Source organism: Eublepharis macularius, chromosome 4 (genome assembly GCF_028583425.1).
Source record: "Eublepharis macularius isolate TG4126 chromosome 4, MPM_Emac_v1.0, whole genome shotgun sequence".
Taxonomy (NCBI): domain Eukaryota; kingdom Metazoa; phylum Chordata; class Lepidosauria; order Squamata; family Eublepharidae; genus Eublepharis; species Eublepharis macularius.
In genome coordinates, this window is record NC_072793.1 from 90,579,309 (window position 1) to 90,597,315 (window position 18,007).

At 43.3% G+C, this 18,007-nt stretch overlaps 1 protein-coding gene across 2 annotated transcripts; it reads right to left on the reverse strand.

Annotated features, from left to right (window-relative positions):
• Positions 1-377: 377 nt before the first annotated feature.
• LOC129327023 (ovomucoid-like) lies at positions 378-13,132 on the reverse strand. Of its 2 annotated transcripts, XM_054975404.1 has the most exons (5): positions 12,950-13,132; positions 11,226-11,248; positions 7,509-7,550; positions 1,428-1,537; positions 378-683 (listed from the first exon to the last, which is right to left on the reverse strand). In XM_054975404.1, the coding sequence occupies exons 1-5, from the start codon at positions 13,002-13,004 to the stop codon at positions 614-616; spliced, it is 300 nt and encodes a 99-aa protein (XP_054831379.1). In that variant the 5' UTR covers positions 13,005-13,132; the 3' UTR covers positions 378-613. The 2 variants fall into 2 exon arrangements, with proteins under 2 accessions (XP_054831379.1, XP_054831380.1); XM_054975405.1 differs by lacking the exon at positions 7,509-7,550 and having other exon boundaries at positions 12,950-13,128.
• Between the last annotated feature and the right edge of the window lie 4,875 nt (positions 13,133-18,007).

Here is an 18,007-nt window from a genome sequence, read left to right on the forward strand (position 1 = left end):
ACTAGGTGGAGCCAACTGATATAGATACACCCCATCATTTTCTTCCAGCTAGGTCTTGGCAACATAGGTCAGATCTCTTCATCCATATAAAATGCGGGCTTGAAAAAGCACAAGAGGCATGCAGATAGAGAACACCAAATCCTCTTTGCTCTTCTCCCTGTAATCTTTCACAGCCAGGGCTTTCCTTCCAGTCAGGCTCAGAACCTGGATGATGGGTAAATGTCACTGGAGGATGGATGGCAGAAGCCATCAGAGGGAGTAGATTTAACATGATCCCCCCACCCCTTGGCATCCCCTTTACTCTTAAAAGCATGGATTGGAGTAGACAAATTTAATAGATGGGTCTGTCGCATCTAGTTTGCACCTGAGAGACAAGGTAGTTGTATAACAGGTTTACTTTGTGGTTAAGAAGCAAAGTGATGAAGTTTGCCCAAGAATTCTAATTAAACAGGAAGCAATGAAGCAAGCTACATAAAGAGCTGAACACTTTTTGAAAATTTAAAACTAATGGCTTGGATCCAACATAGCAGAAGCAAGGCAAGAAAGGGTCCTTGCAGATGAGAACGATATTAGGAAGGCAGAAAACGAAGTGGAATTCTCTTGTAGGTTCTCTTTAGTCTTGTGCATCTGAAAGGTATCTGCAAGCTCCTTTGTGCTTCAGTCTAAGCCTCCCACGTTGGTGGCTGGTATGAGAAAGAAAAAACAGAGAACTCAGCATTGTAATCCATAACATTCCTCATTAAAGAGCTGTGGCAGAACAGCTCCACTGATCTGCAGGCACTGGCCTGCCTTTCCCTCCAAGGCATCTGGGCATCAATAGCAGTCTAAATCTCAGTTTGGCACATGCCAACAACTTGGCTCTCCTGATCCTCTTTTCTCTCTTTCTCTCTTGTACCCACCACCACTGCTCCCCCATTTAGGCTTGCTGCTCTAATGCCCCACCTTGTGCGTAAGTCTCCAGCTACACGGCACTTGGTTATGAGCAATTTGCTCATGCACTACTGGGGGACTAGCAATTTGTCAACACATCACCCTCTTCATGTGGCATCTGTTTTAAAATAGCATGTTTGAGTGGTGGTAGAAGTCTATGAGGTACAGAGAATAGCTACTGGCATTCAAGAATTAAGAAGCATTTATTAAAATTTTTTCACACTCATGCTTTCAAGCACAGCAGCAGATTGAGCAAGAGGTCCCAAAAGAAAGATGTAAAAATGCTGTTCCTCTCTGTTCCTCAATTTATACATGCCTTAGTCAGATACCATTCTAAGGCATGCTCTTTAACTTAAAGCTTACTGAGAGGCTCCCATATCTTGCAGTTCAAGTTTAGGCCTCCAGCCATCCACATGGCCAATGGTCACTACCTACAAGGAGGTCAGATGTACTCCCCCTGACTCCAGATAAACATCTTCCTTAAAACCTATACTCACACATAGGCATTGCAGAAGAAACATGCGTTGCTATATGTTATTCCATCAGTACCACAATGGGGACGGTGTTCAAGGGTGCAGACATTTCGAGGATAACCCCTACAGTCAACCTGCAGAGAGATCAGCAGAAAATACACTTTAAAGATTAGCTTTAGAAGAAAGGGCCATGAGAATTAAGCACTGATGTAACCCTTCCTGCCCTCCCTCTCATGATCTGCATAGGTTCACAGACTCAGTATTGCTGTCAGATGGCCATACAGCCTTTGCTTAAAACCCTTCAAAGAAGGAGAGCTGGCCACCTCCCAGTGAAACCTGTTCAACTGAAGGACCTCTCTAAATATCAAGAAGTTCTTCCTAATGTTTAGCCCCAAACTCTTTTGATTTAATTTCATCCCATTGGTTCTGGTCTGACCTTCATTCTGAGGTAATGGAAAACAACTCTGTGCCATCCTCTATATGACAGCCCTTCAAGTACTTGAAGATGGTTATCATATCACCTCTTAGTCATCTCCTCTCCAGGCTAAACATACCAAACTCCTTTAACCTTTCCTCATAGGACTTGGTCTCCAGACTCCTCACCATCTTCATTGCCCTCCTCTGGACACATTCCAGCTTGTCTATATCCTTTAATTGTGGTGCCCAAAACTAAACACAATACTCTAGGTGAGGTCTAACCAGAGCAGAGTAGAGCAATACTATCACTTAGCATGATCTGGACACTATACTTCTGTTGATATAGACCAAAATTGCATTTGCCTTTTTAGCTACTACATCACACTGTGCACTCATGTTCAGTGTATGGTCTACTAAGACCCCCTGGATCCTTTTCACACATACTACTGCCAAGACAAGTCTCCCTATCCTATAATTATGCATTTGATTTTTCCTTCCTAAATGCAGAACTTTGCATTTATCTCTGTTGAAATTCATTTTATTTGTTTTAGCCCAGTTTTCCATCCTGTATTCTGACTCTATCTTCTACTGTATTTGCTACTCATCCCAATTTAGTATCTTTTGCAAACTTAATAAACATTCCCTCTAGTCCTTCATCCAAATCATTTATAAAAATGTTGAATAGAACAGGTCCCAAGACCGATCCCTAAGGGACTCCACTTGTCACTCTTCTCCAAGAGGATGAGGAACCATTAACTAGCACTCTTTGGGTGTGATCTGTTAACCAGTTACAGATCCACCTAACAGTAATAGGATCCAAACCACATTTTACCAACTTGTCAACAAAGATATTATACCTTACTGAAATTAAGATAAACTATGTCTACAGCATTCCCCTGATCCAGCAAGGTAGTAACTTTCGGTAGTAACTTTCTCAAAAAAAGAGATAAGGTTAGTTTGATATGACTTGTTCTTGAGAAACCCATGATGGCTCTTAGTAATTACAGCTATCCTTTTTAAATGCTCAAGGACTTGTTTGATGATTTGTTCCAAAACTTTTCCAGGTATCAGAGCCATATCTTGGGTTGCCAGCAGCCAGGGCATCCCAAGTCCAGCAGCGCCCCTGCCCCCGCACGTGCTTTGTGCGCGCACACACCCAGGAGTGCGTGATGAAGTCACTTTCATGACATAATCACACAGGGTGCCCCCTGGGAGCGTTCTGCCTGCGCTGCTGCTGGAGGGCTGGGAGCGCACAACAAGCCGGCCGCCCCATCAGCACTGCAGGCACATAGTGTGAGTGGCCTCCCAGTCCTCTCGTGCCACCGCCAGCACGGCTTCTGGAGGGCTGGAAGTGCGCTGCAAGCTGGCCCCCCGCCAATGTGGCACGGGTGGCCTTCCAGACCTCCCGTGCTGTCACCGGAGGGCTGGGAGCACACGCTCCCAGCCAGCAGCCACTCCGGCACCCTCTGTTCATCAGTGCCTGGGGCAGGCCCCTGTAAATCTGCCCCTGCCAGGTTTAGATATCAAGCTGACAGATCGGTAATTATCCGGATTCTCCTTTTTCTCCTTGAAGATGGGGACAACATTTGCCCATCTCCAACCTTCTGGCACCTCACAAGTTCTCCAAGAATTATCAAAAATAATGGACAGTGGCTCGGAAATTATATCCGCAAGTTTTTTTAGTTAGTTCATTCTTGCTGCATTTTATCTTAACAAAGTCTATGGAAAATGAATGATTACAAGTTTCTCATTTGTATGACTATCTTTTGGCCCTCCACCAATATCCTTGAATCATATCTTCAGCTTCTGTGAAGTTATACATTCTTGTCATTCTCAGACGCTTTTTTCACCAGGGCTTCAATACATTTTATCTACTCATATGGGTTAGACAGTTCTTTAATCTGCATAAGGCCATAAACTGTGTTACTCCTCTGTTTTGTGCCCCTCTCCAACATTGTTCTGTTCTAGGCCTCTAGACTTCCTTTGTGGTGTATCTACCTATGGGGTCACACTAGACCAGTTTCTGTGTACAAAGACTTCTATGATTTTCTTGGTCAAACCCAGCAACTGTTCTCCTATAGTTCTAGCTATCTTTATCAGAAAATGTAGACAAAGGCTGTTTCTTTTTTGCTCCGTCTTGATCTTTCTACAGCCTTTGATATAGTAGATCATGCCATCCTGTTTAGGTGTTTGGAGGCAGAACTTGCACTGGTTTAAATCATTCCTTGTGGAATGGATAGAAAAGGTTGCTTTTGGAGACCAGCTATCTTCAGTGTGGGAATTATCTTGAATTCCACAGGTTGCAATCTTATCCTCCATATTATTCAAACTCTATGTAAAGCCATTAGGAGAAATAATTCCTAGCTATGGAACTGGATGCCATCAGTATGCAGATGATACCCAGCTCTGTATCTTTCCATCCAAATCCTCAGGTAATAGAGCTCTTGACAGCAGTGGACAAATGGTTGAAAGTGAACAAATTTAAACTCAGGCAACACAGAAGTGATGCTGATTGGGAAGACAAAGATCTTGAAGGATATTGTGCTTCCCACTTTCAATGGGGTTCAGTTGTCCCTTGCAGACTCAGTTAAGAGCCGAGGGGTTTTACTGGATCCAGAATTGCTGCTAGAAAAACAAGCTAATGTAGCTGCAAAATGTGCCTTCTTCCAACTCAGTCTAGCTTACTTTGACATGGCTGATCTGGCCACCTGGATCCATGGCATGGTAATATCAAGACTAGTCTACTTTAATGCACTCTACATAGGTATCTGGTCAAAGTCAACTAGAAGACTCTAGTTGGTACAAAATGCTGCAGCTCAGTTATTATCAGGAGCTAAGCACAGCATGCATATTACTCCTATTCTTCAGTCACTCTATTGGCTACCCATCAGTTTCTGGGCTCAGTTCAAGGTTTTGGCTATCACATACAAAGCCCTTCATGGCCTTGGCCCCTCATAGTTGCAGGATTGCCTGTCTCCCTATGTTCTGCCATGGCAACTTCGCTCAGGCCCTTCTGCAGATACTACTTTGCAAATGGGCAAAATCAACAACTGCCCATACATGCACATTCTCTGTGGTGGCTCCCACCTTGTGGAATCGTCTGCCTGAAGAAGTCAGGGGAGGTCTCATTCTCCTGACTTTCTGAAAACTCTGCAAAACTGACTTATACAGGAGGGCTTTATAACACACTTAATAGGGCTGTGTTGTAAGAAAATCATTCAGAGAGATGCTTTGGTAAAATAAAGGGATTGTAAACTATACAACAGTGTACTGTCTGTTGCTGCATGTAGGTTCCTAATGGGTAGTTTCCATGTAATTTAATATGTCAGATTAAATTGCTTATGTTATGTTTCAGCTTTGTTTTGAATTTCTACATTTTAAAATTTCTTCAGTCCAGACCTGATTTTGTTGTTTAATGAATGTCTGAGCCATTGATCTTTTTGACTAACACTGTGTAATCCACCTTGAGACTCAATGAGAAAGGTGGGCCAAAACAAACAAACAAACAAACAAACAAACAAACAAACAAACAAACAAACAAACAAACAAACAAACAAACAAACAAACAAACAAACAAACAAACAAACAAACAAACAAACAAACAAACAAACAAACAAACAAACAAACAAACAAACAAACAAACAAACAAACAAACAAACAAACAAACAAACAAACAAACAAACAAACAAACAAACAAACAAACGGGCTTGGTGGTGTGAAAAATGTATTTTTAAATGTTGTCTGTGTCCAAACAGAGTTATTACTTTGTTCACAATTTGCACTATAACCGCGCATTTGCAAAGAAAAAAAAGCCAAATGGATAGACACCAAACAAAATGAATAAACACTCCCCCATCTTGTTAGACTGAAGCTAGCCAGCCACATACCAATCCTTCATCTACTTAATGTTTTCCTTAAAGAAACGTTAAGGTTCTCAAGTCTTGTATTTGCCAGATTTTCAGGATTTTCTCCTTATTATGCCATCAAATGACCAGTTTTGGGGTGGCCATAGTTTTAATACTTATGTAAATGAAATAAGTGCAGTTTACTTTATTAGAGGGTTTTTTTTATCAGCTGGTGTTCCCACAACTATTAGAGATATAGGCTCTGTCCAGGGTCTGAGCCCCAGCCCCCAGACTTGCCAGGAGGGAGCAGTGGGAGGCAACCAGGAGGCAGTGGTCCTACCACCCCAGCCAGCAACCAGGTCCAGAACCTGCCCACTCCAGGGGGAAGGGGTGAAGGGCCAAAGCCTGAGAGGGCTAGAGGGAGCAGGGAGAGACCAGCCAGTCCCACCCTCCTGGGGGAAGAGAGGGGGCTAAGCAGGACAGAGGAAAAGGGCCAAGGCAGGGGGAATAGGGACCCAGCAGCAGCCCAAACAGAGCCCTTACCAGTCAAGGAGGAGAAGCAGCCACTACAGCCCAGAGCCACACCCCAGCTAGAGGACAGCAGCCTGGCTCAGGAGTTGCTAGGAGCCAAGCCCCTCCAGGTGGAGCTGCCACAGGCATTCTGGGGGAGGAGATGGGCAGCCCCACCCAGCATCAATGAGCAGGCAGCCCAGAAGCTGGCCAGGGCAGTTCCTCATGAGCAACGCCAGGCAAGCTCAGCAGTTCAAATGCCTACTTGGGCAGCTCCTCATGAGCAAGGCCAAGGAGACCTCAGCTGGGGATGGCTCGCATTCAACCCCACCCTGCCAGCAAGGCAAGGAAGCCAAGAAGGGATTAGTGGTAGGAGGGAAACACCTGAGGGAAGGCACAGCTGGGCCAAGTCAGGAGAGGGAACAAGCCTAGAAGGAGGGCGGGGCGGGGAAAGGAAACCCTATATAAGGTGGTTAGGAAGAGCTCTGAGGTGGTGGGTGTGAGTAAGGAGTGATGCTGTGGAGTGAGAGCAGAGCAGTGCGAGAGTGGAGGCTTGGAGGAGAGTTCTGGGAGGAGGAGATGATGGAGGACGCAGGGGGTAAGCAGGCCAGGTTGAGCAGGCCAGCGAGTGGATTGAGAGGGAGTCAGGGTGATGTATACCGCCCCTCCTTCCACAGAGCAGGGTCCTGCAGCATCCCTGGTGCCCCTCTGATGTCAGGGCCAGCCCAGCCGGCGCCCCGCCCAGCAGCGGCAGCGACAAGCCCTGACAGGCTCTAATGCTTTAATGTTGAAAGGCTTGCTATTTCTGGTATGAAAATAGCCACTCGATCAAGCAGCCTAAGGTTTTCATTTATCTTAGAAAAAGAGCACACACGAACTCGCCTTATATTGAAGAGACCATCAGTCCATCAAGGTTAGCATTGTCTGTTCAGACTGGCAGAGGCTCTTCAGGGTCTCATTACCTGCTGCCTAGTCCTTTTTAACTGGAAATGCAAAGGACTGAACCTGGGAACTTCTCTGAATGCAAAGCAGTGGCTCTTCCTGCTGGAGGGTCACTGCCATAGACCCTTCATCAATAGAAGTCTGGTGATAGAAGTCCATCTATCTACTATTCCTTTAATTAAAATGATACATCTATCTCTTTAGTTAAAAGATATTCTGGTACACTGCATTTTTTTCTTGAAACAAACTGAGAATCAGTTCATAAATTACAACAACCAAACACTTGCTTTGAGAGTTGAAGAGGTTTCCTCCAAACCTGTGGTTCCAGCAGCACACATGCAGAGGAATGCTTGTGATAACCATATGTGATAACTATATGGGAGCTATCTACCTGGTTGGCATGATTGTGCAATCCCAGAATTCCTTGGTCAACCTACGATTACATAAATTCCACCCTGAGTAGCATGCATTCTACACAACCTTTTCAATAAACAGAAATCTCCAGTGTAGTTTTCAAATGAATTTTTACAAATTGTGGTTACCCATTAACTTCTATACACACCTCTTAATTATGAAAAACAGTATGATGTGATGTAAAAAGAAACAGTTTGAGGATTTGTATTTATTTAACAGAGAAAAAATAAACATCAGAAAGAAGAAAAAAGGACATATGTGTAAATTATACAGAATATGCATACAGAATATGAATCCTAAGCAGCATTACTCCAGTCCATTGATTTCAATGGGCTTAGACTGGAGTAACTCTGTTTAGAATTGCACTGATAATCTACCAATAAAAAAATCTACATAATCAAACAACTTTGGCTTTAATAATTCATAGTATACTATAATCCTATAAACCTTAAAATTTCCTTTTTCAAATTTCCCTTTGGCTTAATTACATTCCAATATGTAATGAATGGATGTCAAAGCTTAATAAAATCTTCTTGCATGTTCCTCTTCCTATTGCATGTCTGTTAATTGCTATCTTTTTCATCAATAAAGTAAACCAGGCTTTGCATACTCAAATTAATGATAGTTGGAGTATGCCTTTTCACTCAGTACTGTGATAATGTTACTCTAGCTGCCACTGATAAATTCTCTCCCTCCAGATGTTTTCCAAAATAGCAAGGGGAGGTCTCTTTCTGCTGTTCCACATGGAGTATTCTGTGTATGTGGAGCAGTAAAAACAGGGAAATATCCTCCCCCTTTACTATTTTAACACAGAGAAACAGCAGGGGGGGCGGGGAGAGAGGCAGGAGGTCTTCCTTCCCTTGCAGTGGTGTTCTGAGGCTATTTGGGTTTCTTTTCTTTTTTAATAGCCATTTCCCACTGCTGCTGTATTGCTGTGGGGAATGCAAGATGGATCTAGGGAACGTGAACCCAACTCTTTAAAAACCTGCATGTCTAGTTTGACCCTCAGTTTCAAGGGTAAGCACTAAAAGGGCATATTTAGGGTCACATGGGTTTTTAAATAACGTCCTCTAACACCTTAAATATATTATTTCTGTGTATTTTAACTAGGGGTGTGCAAGCCAAAAAATTTCGGCTAAAGCCGAAAGCCGAAAGCTGAAAGAAGAATCTCTTTCGAATAAGCCGAAAGCTTTCGGCTTTGTTTCGGCTTTTTCAATGGGAAAATGCCTCCGTCTTCCCGGACGTCTGGGGGAGGCATTTTCCCACCGAATCAGCCCAAAATTGGTGGGGACCTTCCTCTAACCCCTCTCTAAAAAACCCCCAAGTTTCAGACCGATTGGACTTTGGGGGGGCCATGTTATGGCCCCCCAAATCAGGTCCCCCTATCCTCCCATAAGAAAGCGAAGGAGCAGCATATTATTAGCATGCTGCTGCTCATCTTCTTCATTATTTCCTATGGGGAAAAAAAGGAAGAAGCAGGCTTCCTCTGCCAGGGGTGGCATTTTGCATGCAAAATGCCCCTTACCCTCAGGGGCCCTTCTCCCACCCTTCCTCCCACCCCCCACCAAGGCTCAGCCTGCTCCCACTTGGGGGGGGGCATTTCATGGCCTCCCCAAGTAGGTGCTCTGCTCTCATCTCTACCACTGACAGCTGGGGGAGGCTTGTCTTGCCAGGGGTGGCATTTTGCATGCAAAATGCCCCCCAGCCCTCAGGGACCCTTCTCCCACCCCTCCTCCCACCCCCCACCAAGGCTCAGACTGCTCCCACTTGGGGGGCCATTTCATGGCCTCCCCAAGTAGGTGCTCTTTTCTCTACCACTGACAGCTGGGGGAGGCTTGTCTTGCCAGGGGTGGCATTTTGCATGCAAAATGCCCCCCAGCCCTCAGGGGCCCTTCTCCCACCCCTCCTCCCACCCCCCACCAAAGCTCAGCCTGTTCCCACTTGGGGGGGCCATTTCATGGCCTCCCCAAGTAGGTCCTCTCAGCCCCTAAAGTCCACCCCTTACAGCCCCACACAAACCCAATTCCCCCCCAGCTGCCACACACAGACCCAAATCCCCACATTAGCCCCTCACAGACCCAAATCCACCCCCACCTGCCCCACACCCATAACCCCAGGAACAGGCTGGCAAAGGCCAGCCCTCTCCCTTTGTTCCCTATGCTGGGAACTTCTAAACTCTCTTTCCCTGGGCAATTCTGCACAGCCCAGGGGTGCCACAATGGTGGGCACACTTCTGAGTGCCAGCTGGTCCCTGTGAAAGAGCACCTGAACCACAGACACCCTCCCTCAAATTCCGCCACCACCTACAGAGATGGCTGGCCAGCCAGCCCCATTGTTCCCTATGATGGGAACCAACTGCACAACAAAGAATAAAACACGAACAACACAAAATAAAGTTTTTTAAAAATTATTTTCTCCCTTTCAAAGTACAAGTAGGCAAAGCATTATGACACATTACACCAGCAGTCCCCTACACAGAAAAAATAACACAACTCACTTAACATCAGAGAATCACAAAGCACAATTCCTGTCAAAAACACTTTATTTCTTGAACAGCTTTAGGTTACACAGCAGGGGGGCACACCAAATGGCATGGCAGCAGTATCTTACACAAAAATAACACAACTCACTTAACATCAGAGAATCACCCCAAAATATTGCTGTCAAAAGCACTTTATTTCCTTAACTGCTTTAGGTTACACAGTAGGAAGGCACAACAGGGCATGAAAGCAGTGTACTACATAAAAATAACTACATACTACATAAAAATAACACAACTCACTTCACATCAGAGAATCACACAAACACAACTGCTGTCAAAAACGGTGAAGTGGGTTGTATTATTTTGTGTAGTACACTTCTATCATGCCCTTTGGTGCGCCCCCCTGCTGTGTATCCTAAAGCTGTGTATCCTAAAGCAGTCTGAGCCTTGGTGGGGGGTGGGAGGAAGGGTGGGAGAAGGGCCCCAGAGGGTTGGGGGGCATTTTGCATGCAAAATGCCACCCCTGGCAAGACAAGCCTCCCCCAGCTGTCAGTGGTAGAGAAAAGAGCACCTACTTGGGGAGGCCATGAAATGGCCCCCCCAAGTGGGAGCAGGCTGAGCCTTGGTGGGGGGTGGGAGGAGGGGTGGGAGAAGGGCCCCAGAGGGTTGGGGGGCATTTTGCATGCAAAATGCCACCCCTGGCAAAGGAAGCCTGCTTCTTCATTTTTTCCCCATAGGAAATAATGAAGAAGATGAGCAGCAGCATGCTAACAATATGCTGCTCCTTCGCTTTCTTATGGGAGGATAGGGGGACCTGCTTTGGGGGGCCATAACATGGCCCCCCAAAGTCCAATCGGTTTGAAACTTGGGGGTTTTTAGAGAGGGGTTAGAGGAAGGTCCCCACCAATTTTGGGCTGATTCGGTGGGAAAATGCCTCCCCCAGACGTCCGGGAAGACGGAGGCATTTTCCCATTGAAAAGCCGAAAGAAAGCCGAAAGAAGCCGAAACGTTTCGGCTTTTTTTCTTTCGGCTAGCCGAAACGTTTCGGCTTTCTCTGAAACGTTTCGGCTAACCCGAAAGAAGCCGAAACACTTTTGTTTCGGCTTTCTTTTGGCATTCAGAAAGCCGAAACGCACATCCCTAATTTTAACTACCATATGTGACCATCATACATAAAACAGTTTGATATAGTAAGAAATAGCTGGAACTTACCGATCTTGCTTCAATGGCAATACCTAGAATGAAAATACTGAAGAAGTAAAAGCTATAATGCAGATTCATAGCTTGGATCTAGAATACTGTTTCCTCAAGACACAAGGAGTTCTGCTTATGAAGTGCAAAGTTCCTTCAAGTACCCTGGCAGCCCTAAATGCTACATATAGTTAACTAGGAGGCTCCAATTAGTGCAAAATGCTGCAGCTCGACTGTTATCAGAAGTGAGCAGGAGCATGAACATCACTCCCATCCTATAGTTGCTCCATTGGCTACCTATCAGTTACCATGCTCAGTTCAAGGTATTAGTTATTATTACATACAAAGTTCTTCATGGCTTTGGTCTGGTATACCTACGGGACCGCCTCTCTCCCTATGTTCCTCCACAGCAGCTTTGCTCATCTGAACAGGGTCTCCTGCAGGTGCCATGCTGCACACAGGTGAAGTCAGCAGCAGCCTGTACAAGGGCTTTCTCTGTGGTGGCCCCTATCCTGTGGAATGACCTGCCTGAGGAAGTCAGAAGACCCCTCACTCTCTTGGCTTTTCATAAACGATGCAAAACCGAACTATTCAAAAAGGCTTTTTATTTAGATGGGAGGGCTGTATTGTAGGGAAGATGCTTCATTAATGAGTTAGGGACCATAGACTTTATCACTATATTGCCTTACATATTATCTGCTGCTTTAAATATGTATTCCTATGTACCACCAGTGCTCCATATTGTCTAATGTTAGTCCTAAAATTGATTATGTTCTGCTTCAGTATTTTTTTCTACTCTGTATTGGATTCTTGCTAATACTATGTCTTTTAAACTTGTATCTATTTACCCTATGGTATTGTTTATGAAATGTCCTTGACACTGTATTGAAATGTACTTGATACTGATTGTACTAATCTCATACTGAGTAATCCGCCTTGAGTCTCAGTGAGAAAAGCAGACTATAAATGGCATTAAATAAATAAATAAAAAATATAAAAAATAAATATTTGGAGGCTGTAGGGAGGTTGGGGAGGCAGAGAAATAATACTCTGCGAGTAGAAATCCTTGCATCTGCAAAAATGTTAATTTGTGTCCAGGTCCATGTGTTGAGAACATTGTTTTCCCCATAGAAAAATGAATGCATTTTGCTTTCTCTCAAAAAAGACATATTATTAGAGTTTGGAAATATGCTAATTAATGAATGTGTCATAGATCATTCAGTTAAAAAGCAGATTATTAAACCAACAAAAATTCTTCAGTTTTCCTTCAATTAGGAATATATTTTTTCACATACGAATTGAAAATACACCTTTGTGGAAGACAATCCTACTGATTCAGGTAGAATATCCATTTGTGTGCCCAGAACTGCACCTAAGTTCTACTTTGTATGCTATTAATAGCACCTAAGTTCTACTTTGTATGCTATTTCTACTTTGTATGCTATTAATAGCAACTCTAAGAGAGCTTTAACAATTGAAAATTGCTTGCCTTACTGCATGCAGAAACTGTCTCCAGTAGAAATCACCACCCAGAATGTGAAGTGCTATGGTGAACTATTTCTCTGCAACAAAGGAAGTCCAAAATGGTAATCATCTTGCATTTTTTTTGTCATTCCTGGATGTACAGAAGTCCTGACAAACAGAATTTCTTATGATGCAGTCTTTATAATTTCCAGGAAGCCCAGTGGGATATAATACTCAGTGGCAAGGCTCTCCAAAAAGGGAACCTCTGCAATATTACTCACCTGAGTAAAAGAGGCATAGTGTCAGATTGAGGAGCAGAAAGCCTGCTGTTTTCATGACTGTTAGTGGATTTAAGTCTCCTAAGTAGATGTTCCTCAGATTCTACTGGCAGAAGGGAAGTCTAACATCTCTCTCAGTCTTTAATACCTATATACATCTCTCTTTGCCTTTGATTGTGAAATCTCCTCCCAAGTAGCTATTGAAATTTGATATCATAAAAGACTGCTGTGTATTGCAAAAACTGTAAAGCTTCTTTGCAGAGGGCACAGAAAAAATGAAAGGAGCATGTGACAGGCAGCTTGTTAGCAAACACTAAGTGAAGTAATTGATTGTCGTGACCTTAGATGGGAACAAAGTACATCTTATACACATAAAAAGGCTATTCTGAAAAACAACATAGGACAGACAGCATATGACACCAATAAAATAATCATACAAGAAAACACAGCTATAATTCTTATTTAGTTTTATGACAATCTATTAAAGGGTTTCTATTTAAGACTAGACTTGGTACAAAGGGGAAAAAAATGAACAAGCTGTTCATTGTTCATTGCCATCCACAAACAATGAACAGTAACAAACATAACCCTGTTCACAAACATGTTTGTTGTTCTGACCCCTTAAATATCCCTTTAAACTATCAGCTGGCGGGTGGAAGGGGGAATTCCCCCCCCTTGGCTGCCAGCTGATAGTTTAAAGGGCCCTTTCCTGCCACGTGCAAGGGGCAGGGCCCTTTAAACACCCCACAAACTGACCTTCCCAATGTCCAATACCCACCAAATTTGCAGGGGACATAGTCCTCACTGTCCTCTGAAGACTCTCCAAGTTTCAGATAGATTGCAGTCCGGGAAAGGCATGATGCATGGGTCTCCCCTTTTGTTGTCATTTTCTCTTCACAGTGGCAAAAATGGAACTCTCTGGTGGAAGCTACTTTGAGGGGTTACGAACTGATCTTCCCAATGTCCAATACCCACCAAATTTGCACTGCTTTCTAAAGAGCTGAAAAATTAAACAAGACATCTTTAAGAAATGGAAGGAGGGCTGCATAATGAAGAATGAATATAAACAAATTGCTAGGGCTTGTAGAGGGATTGTTAGAAAGACTAAAGCTCAATATGAGCTCAGGTTAGCAAGAGATGCTAAACACAACAAAAAAGGGTTCTTTGGTTATATTTGTAGTAGGAAAAAGAATAATGAAGTGATAGGCCCACTGCAGGGAGAGTCAATTGAGATTTTAACAGGTGATAAAGACAGGGCAGAACTACTCAATTCCTACTTTGCTTTCATCTTCACTTGCAAGGAGAACTGTGCTCATCCTGGCAAAAAGGGAACACATGAGGAAGGAAGGGAATTGCAGCATAGGATCTACATAGGGGTGGTATGTAAATACCTAGGCTCTTTAAATTATAAAAGGATTATGGTATTAGTTGCAAAATTTCTGTCAGCAATAATTAAATGTAAAAGGGGAAAATAAAAGGGTTGTTTCAATGTGATGCTGCTTGTAGCCCATTGGCTGTCGAAGCAATATCATTTAAGTAAGCAATGTTCTTTAAATGAAATGATAAATTGCATCCTAAGATACTAAAGGACTTTGCTGATGTAATTGCAGAGACTTTATCATGTTTGAGAATTCTTGGAGAACAAGTGAGGTGCCAGAAGATTGGAGGTGGGTAAATGTTCTCCCCATCTTCAAGAAGGGGGAAAAAGAGGATCTAGGTAACTATCAATGCATCAGTTTGATGCTATACCTGGAAAGGTTTTGGAACAAAACATTGAACATAAGTCCTTGAGCATTTAAAAAAGACAGCTGTGATTACTAAGAGACAGTGCGGTTACTCAAGAACAAGTCATGTCAGACTAACCTTATCTCCTTATTTGAGAGATAGATCAAGATCAGTAGCCATGTTAGTCTGTCTGTTGCAGAGAAAGAGAGCAAGAGTCCAGTAGCACCTATAAGACTAAAAGAATTAGTGGTATGGTTGGTATGAGCTTTTGTGAGCTACAGCTCACTTCTTCAGGTACCTGGTATCTGAAGAAGTGAGCTGTGGCTCATGAAAGCTCATACCCTACCACTAATTTTGTTAGTTTTACAGGTACTACTGGTTATTTGAGAGAGTTACTTTGGTCACATCATGAGAAGACAAGATTATCTGGAAAAGTCAATAATGCTAGAAAAAGTAGAAGGTAGTAGGAAAATGAAATGGCTTGACTCGATAAAAGAAGCCACATCCTCCAGTTTGCAGGATCTGAGCAAGTCTGATAATGATAGGATGTTTTGGAGGTCTTTCCGTCATAGGATTACCGTAGGTCAGAAATAACTTGATGGCACATAACACAACACACTACTTGCTATGGATATAGTTTATCTTGATTTCACTAAGGCTTTTGATGAGGTTCCACATGACAAGGTTCCACTTGTTGACAAGTTGGTAAAATGTGGTTTGGGTCCTCTTCCTGTTAGTTGCATTTGTAACTGGTTGACAGATAGCACCCAAAGAGTACCTGTAAATGGTTCCTCATCGTCTTGGAGAAGAAGGACAAGTGGAATGTCTCAGTGATCTATCCTGGGCCCTCTGTTGATCAACATCTTTATAGATGACTTACCTGAAGGAATAAGGGGGATGTTCATTAAATATGCAAATGATACTAAATTGAGAGGGTTGCAAATAGACAGAATCAAGTTTCAAGGTGATCTTGACACCGGGAAAACTGGGCTAAAACTAACAAAATGAATTCCAACAGAGCTAAACATAAATGTCTGCATTTAGGTAGGAAAAATCAACGCATAATTATAGGAAGGAAGAGATTTGTCTTGGTAATAGTACATGTGAAAAAGATCTAGGGGTCAGCAGTGTGATGTGGTAGCTAAAAAGACAAATATGATTTTAGGCTGTATCAACAGAAGTACAGTGTTCAGATCACACAAAGTGATGGTGTCGCTTTCCTCTGTTCTAGGCCTGATCCCTGCCTGGGCTTCTCGCCTCAGCGTGCTCTCTGGAGGGACTGGCTGCCTCGTCTGGGCTTCCTCCATGGCAGCACCCTCTGGAGGCACACCAGGTAGGTTGGTTGTCAAGAACATGGCAAGCCTTTTATATAGTAGGATGTGTTGATGTATGTACTACCTTCTATATAAGGTGGCCACACATAACCTATGAATCCCTCAATCTGGTATTTACTGAAACCTGTTTTCCCCATTTTGGCACAGTTCTGGGTAAGAATCTTTGGCACTTAACATTTTTTTGCAAGTATCAACTTAAGTAGAATAGGAATGAGTTGTATATTATATAGGATTGATTTTTATGGGCTACACCAGTGTTCTGTGTATCTATTTAATGTTTTGTTTAGTCATTGGATTATTTTTGAATACAATTTTTAATTAATACATTGACTATTTATTGGCTAGGAAGTACAGTACTTCACTCTGAACTTATTTATTTATTTTATTTATGTCATTTATGGTCCACCTTTCTCACTGAGACTCAAAGCAGATTACTCAGTGTGAGAGTAGTACATTCAGTATCAAGGATAATTTCATAAACAGTGCCATAGGGTAAATAAACACAAGTTTACAAAGACATAATATTAGCAAGAATCCAATACAGAGTTGAAGAAATGCTGGAAAAGAACATAAGCAATTCTAGGGCTGACATAGGAGCACATATTTAAAGCAACAGATCGTACATAAAGCAACATAGTGGTGAAGTCTATGTGTGAGGTCTATGGTCCCTAACTCATTAGTGGAGTATCTGAGCCCCCTCCCTAAAATACAAAAGACTTTTTGAATAATTTAGTTTTGCATTGTTTGCGGAAAGCTAGGAGAGTGGGGGCTCTCCTGACTTCCTCAGGCAGGCTGTTCCACAGGGTAGGGGCCACCACAGAGAAAGCCTGTGTATGGGCTGCTGTTGATTTTGCCCATGTGCAGGGTGGCACCTGCAGGAGACCCTGTTCAGATGAGCGAAGTTGCCATGGAGGAACATAGGGAGGGAGGTGGTCCCATAGGTATGCCGGACCAAGGCCATGAAGAGCTTTGTATGTGATAACCAATACCTTGAACTGAGCATGGTAACTGATAGGTAGCCAATGGAATGACTGCAGAATGAGGGTAATGTTCATGCTCCTGCTTGCTCCTGATAAGTCACACTGCAGCATTTTGCACCAATTGGAGTCTTCTAGTTAACTTAGATGGGAGACCTATGTATAGCACATTACAGTAGTCAAGTCTTGATGTTACCATAGCATGGATCCAGGTGTCCAGGTCGGCCATGTCGAGGTAAGAAGCCATCTTCCAGGCTAGAGTGAGGCTGTAGAAAGCATTTTTTGCAGCTGCCTTAACTTGTTTTTCTAGTAGTAGCGCTGGATCCAGTATAACACCGAGTCTCTTAACCAAGTCTACAAGGGTCAAATGAACTCCACCAAAAGTGGGGAGTACAATGCCCTTTAAGATCTGTCTTCCCAACAAGCATCACTTCCTTCTTGTCTGGTTTCAATTTCAATTTGTTTTTTTTCAACCATTTCACCATGGCTGTTAGGCAGCGATCTAAGATTTCCACTGCATCCTGTGGGGACCTGGATAGTGAGATATAGAGTTGGGTGTCATCTGCATATTGGTGACATCCAACTCCATAGCTGCAAATGAATTCTCCTAAAGGCTTTACATAGAGGTTGAATAACATGGAATATAAGATTGCGCCCTGAGGTACCCTGCAAGATAGCTCCCATTCTGGAGATAGCTGATCTCCTATGGCAACCCTTAGAGTCCGATCCATGAGAAACAATTTAAACCAGTCTAAGGCACATCCTTTGATGCCCACTTCTGTCTCTAAATGCCTCAACAGGATGGCATGGTCTACTGTGTCAAAGGCTGCAGATAAATCCAGGAGGAGCAATAAGGAGGCATGACCTGTCTATTATCAGATGGAGATCATCCACTAATGCTACTAGTGCTATCTCTGTCCCATGCCCTGGTCTGAATTCAGACTGGAAAGGGTCTTGAGCACTAGAATTTTCCAAAATGATCTGGAGTTGGTCAGCTACTGCTCTTTCAATCACTTTGCCCAGAA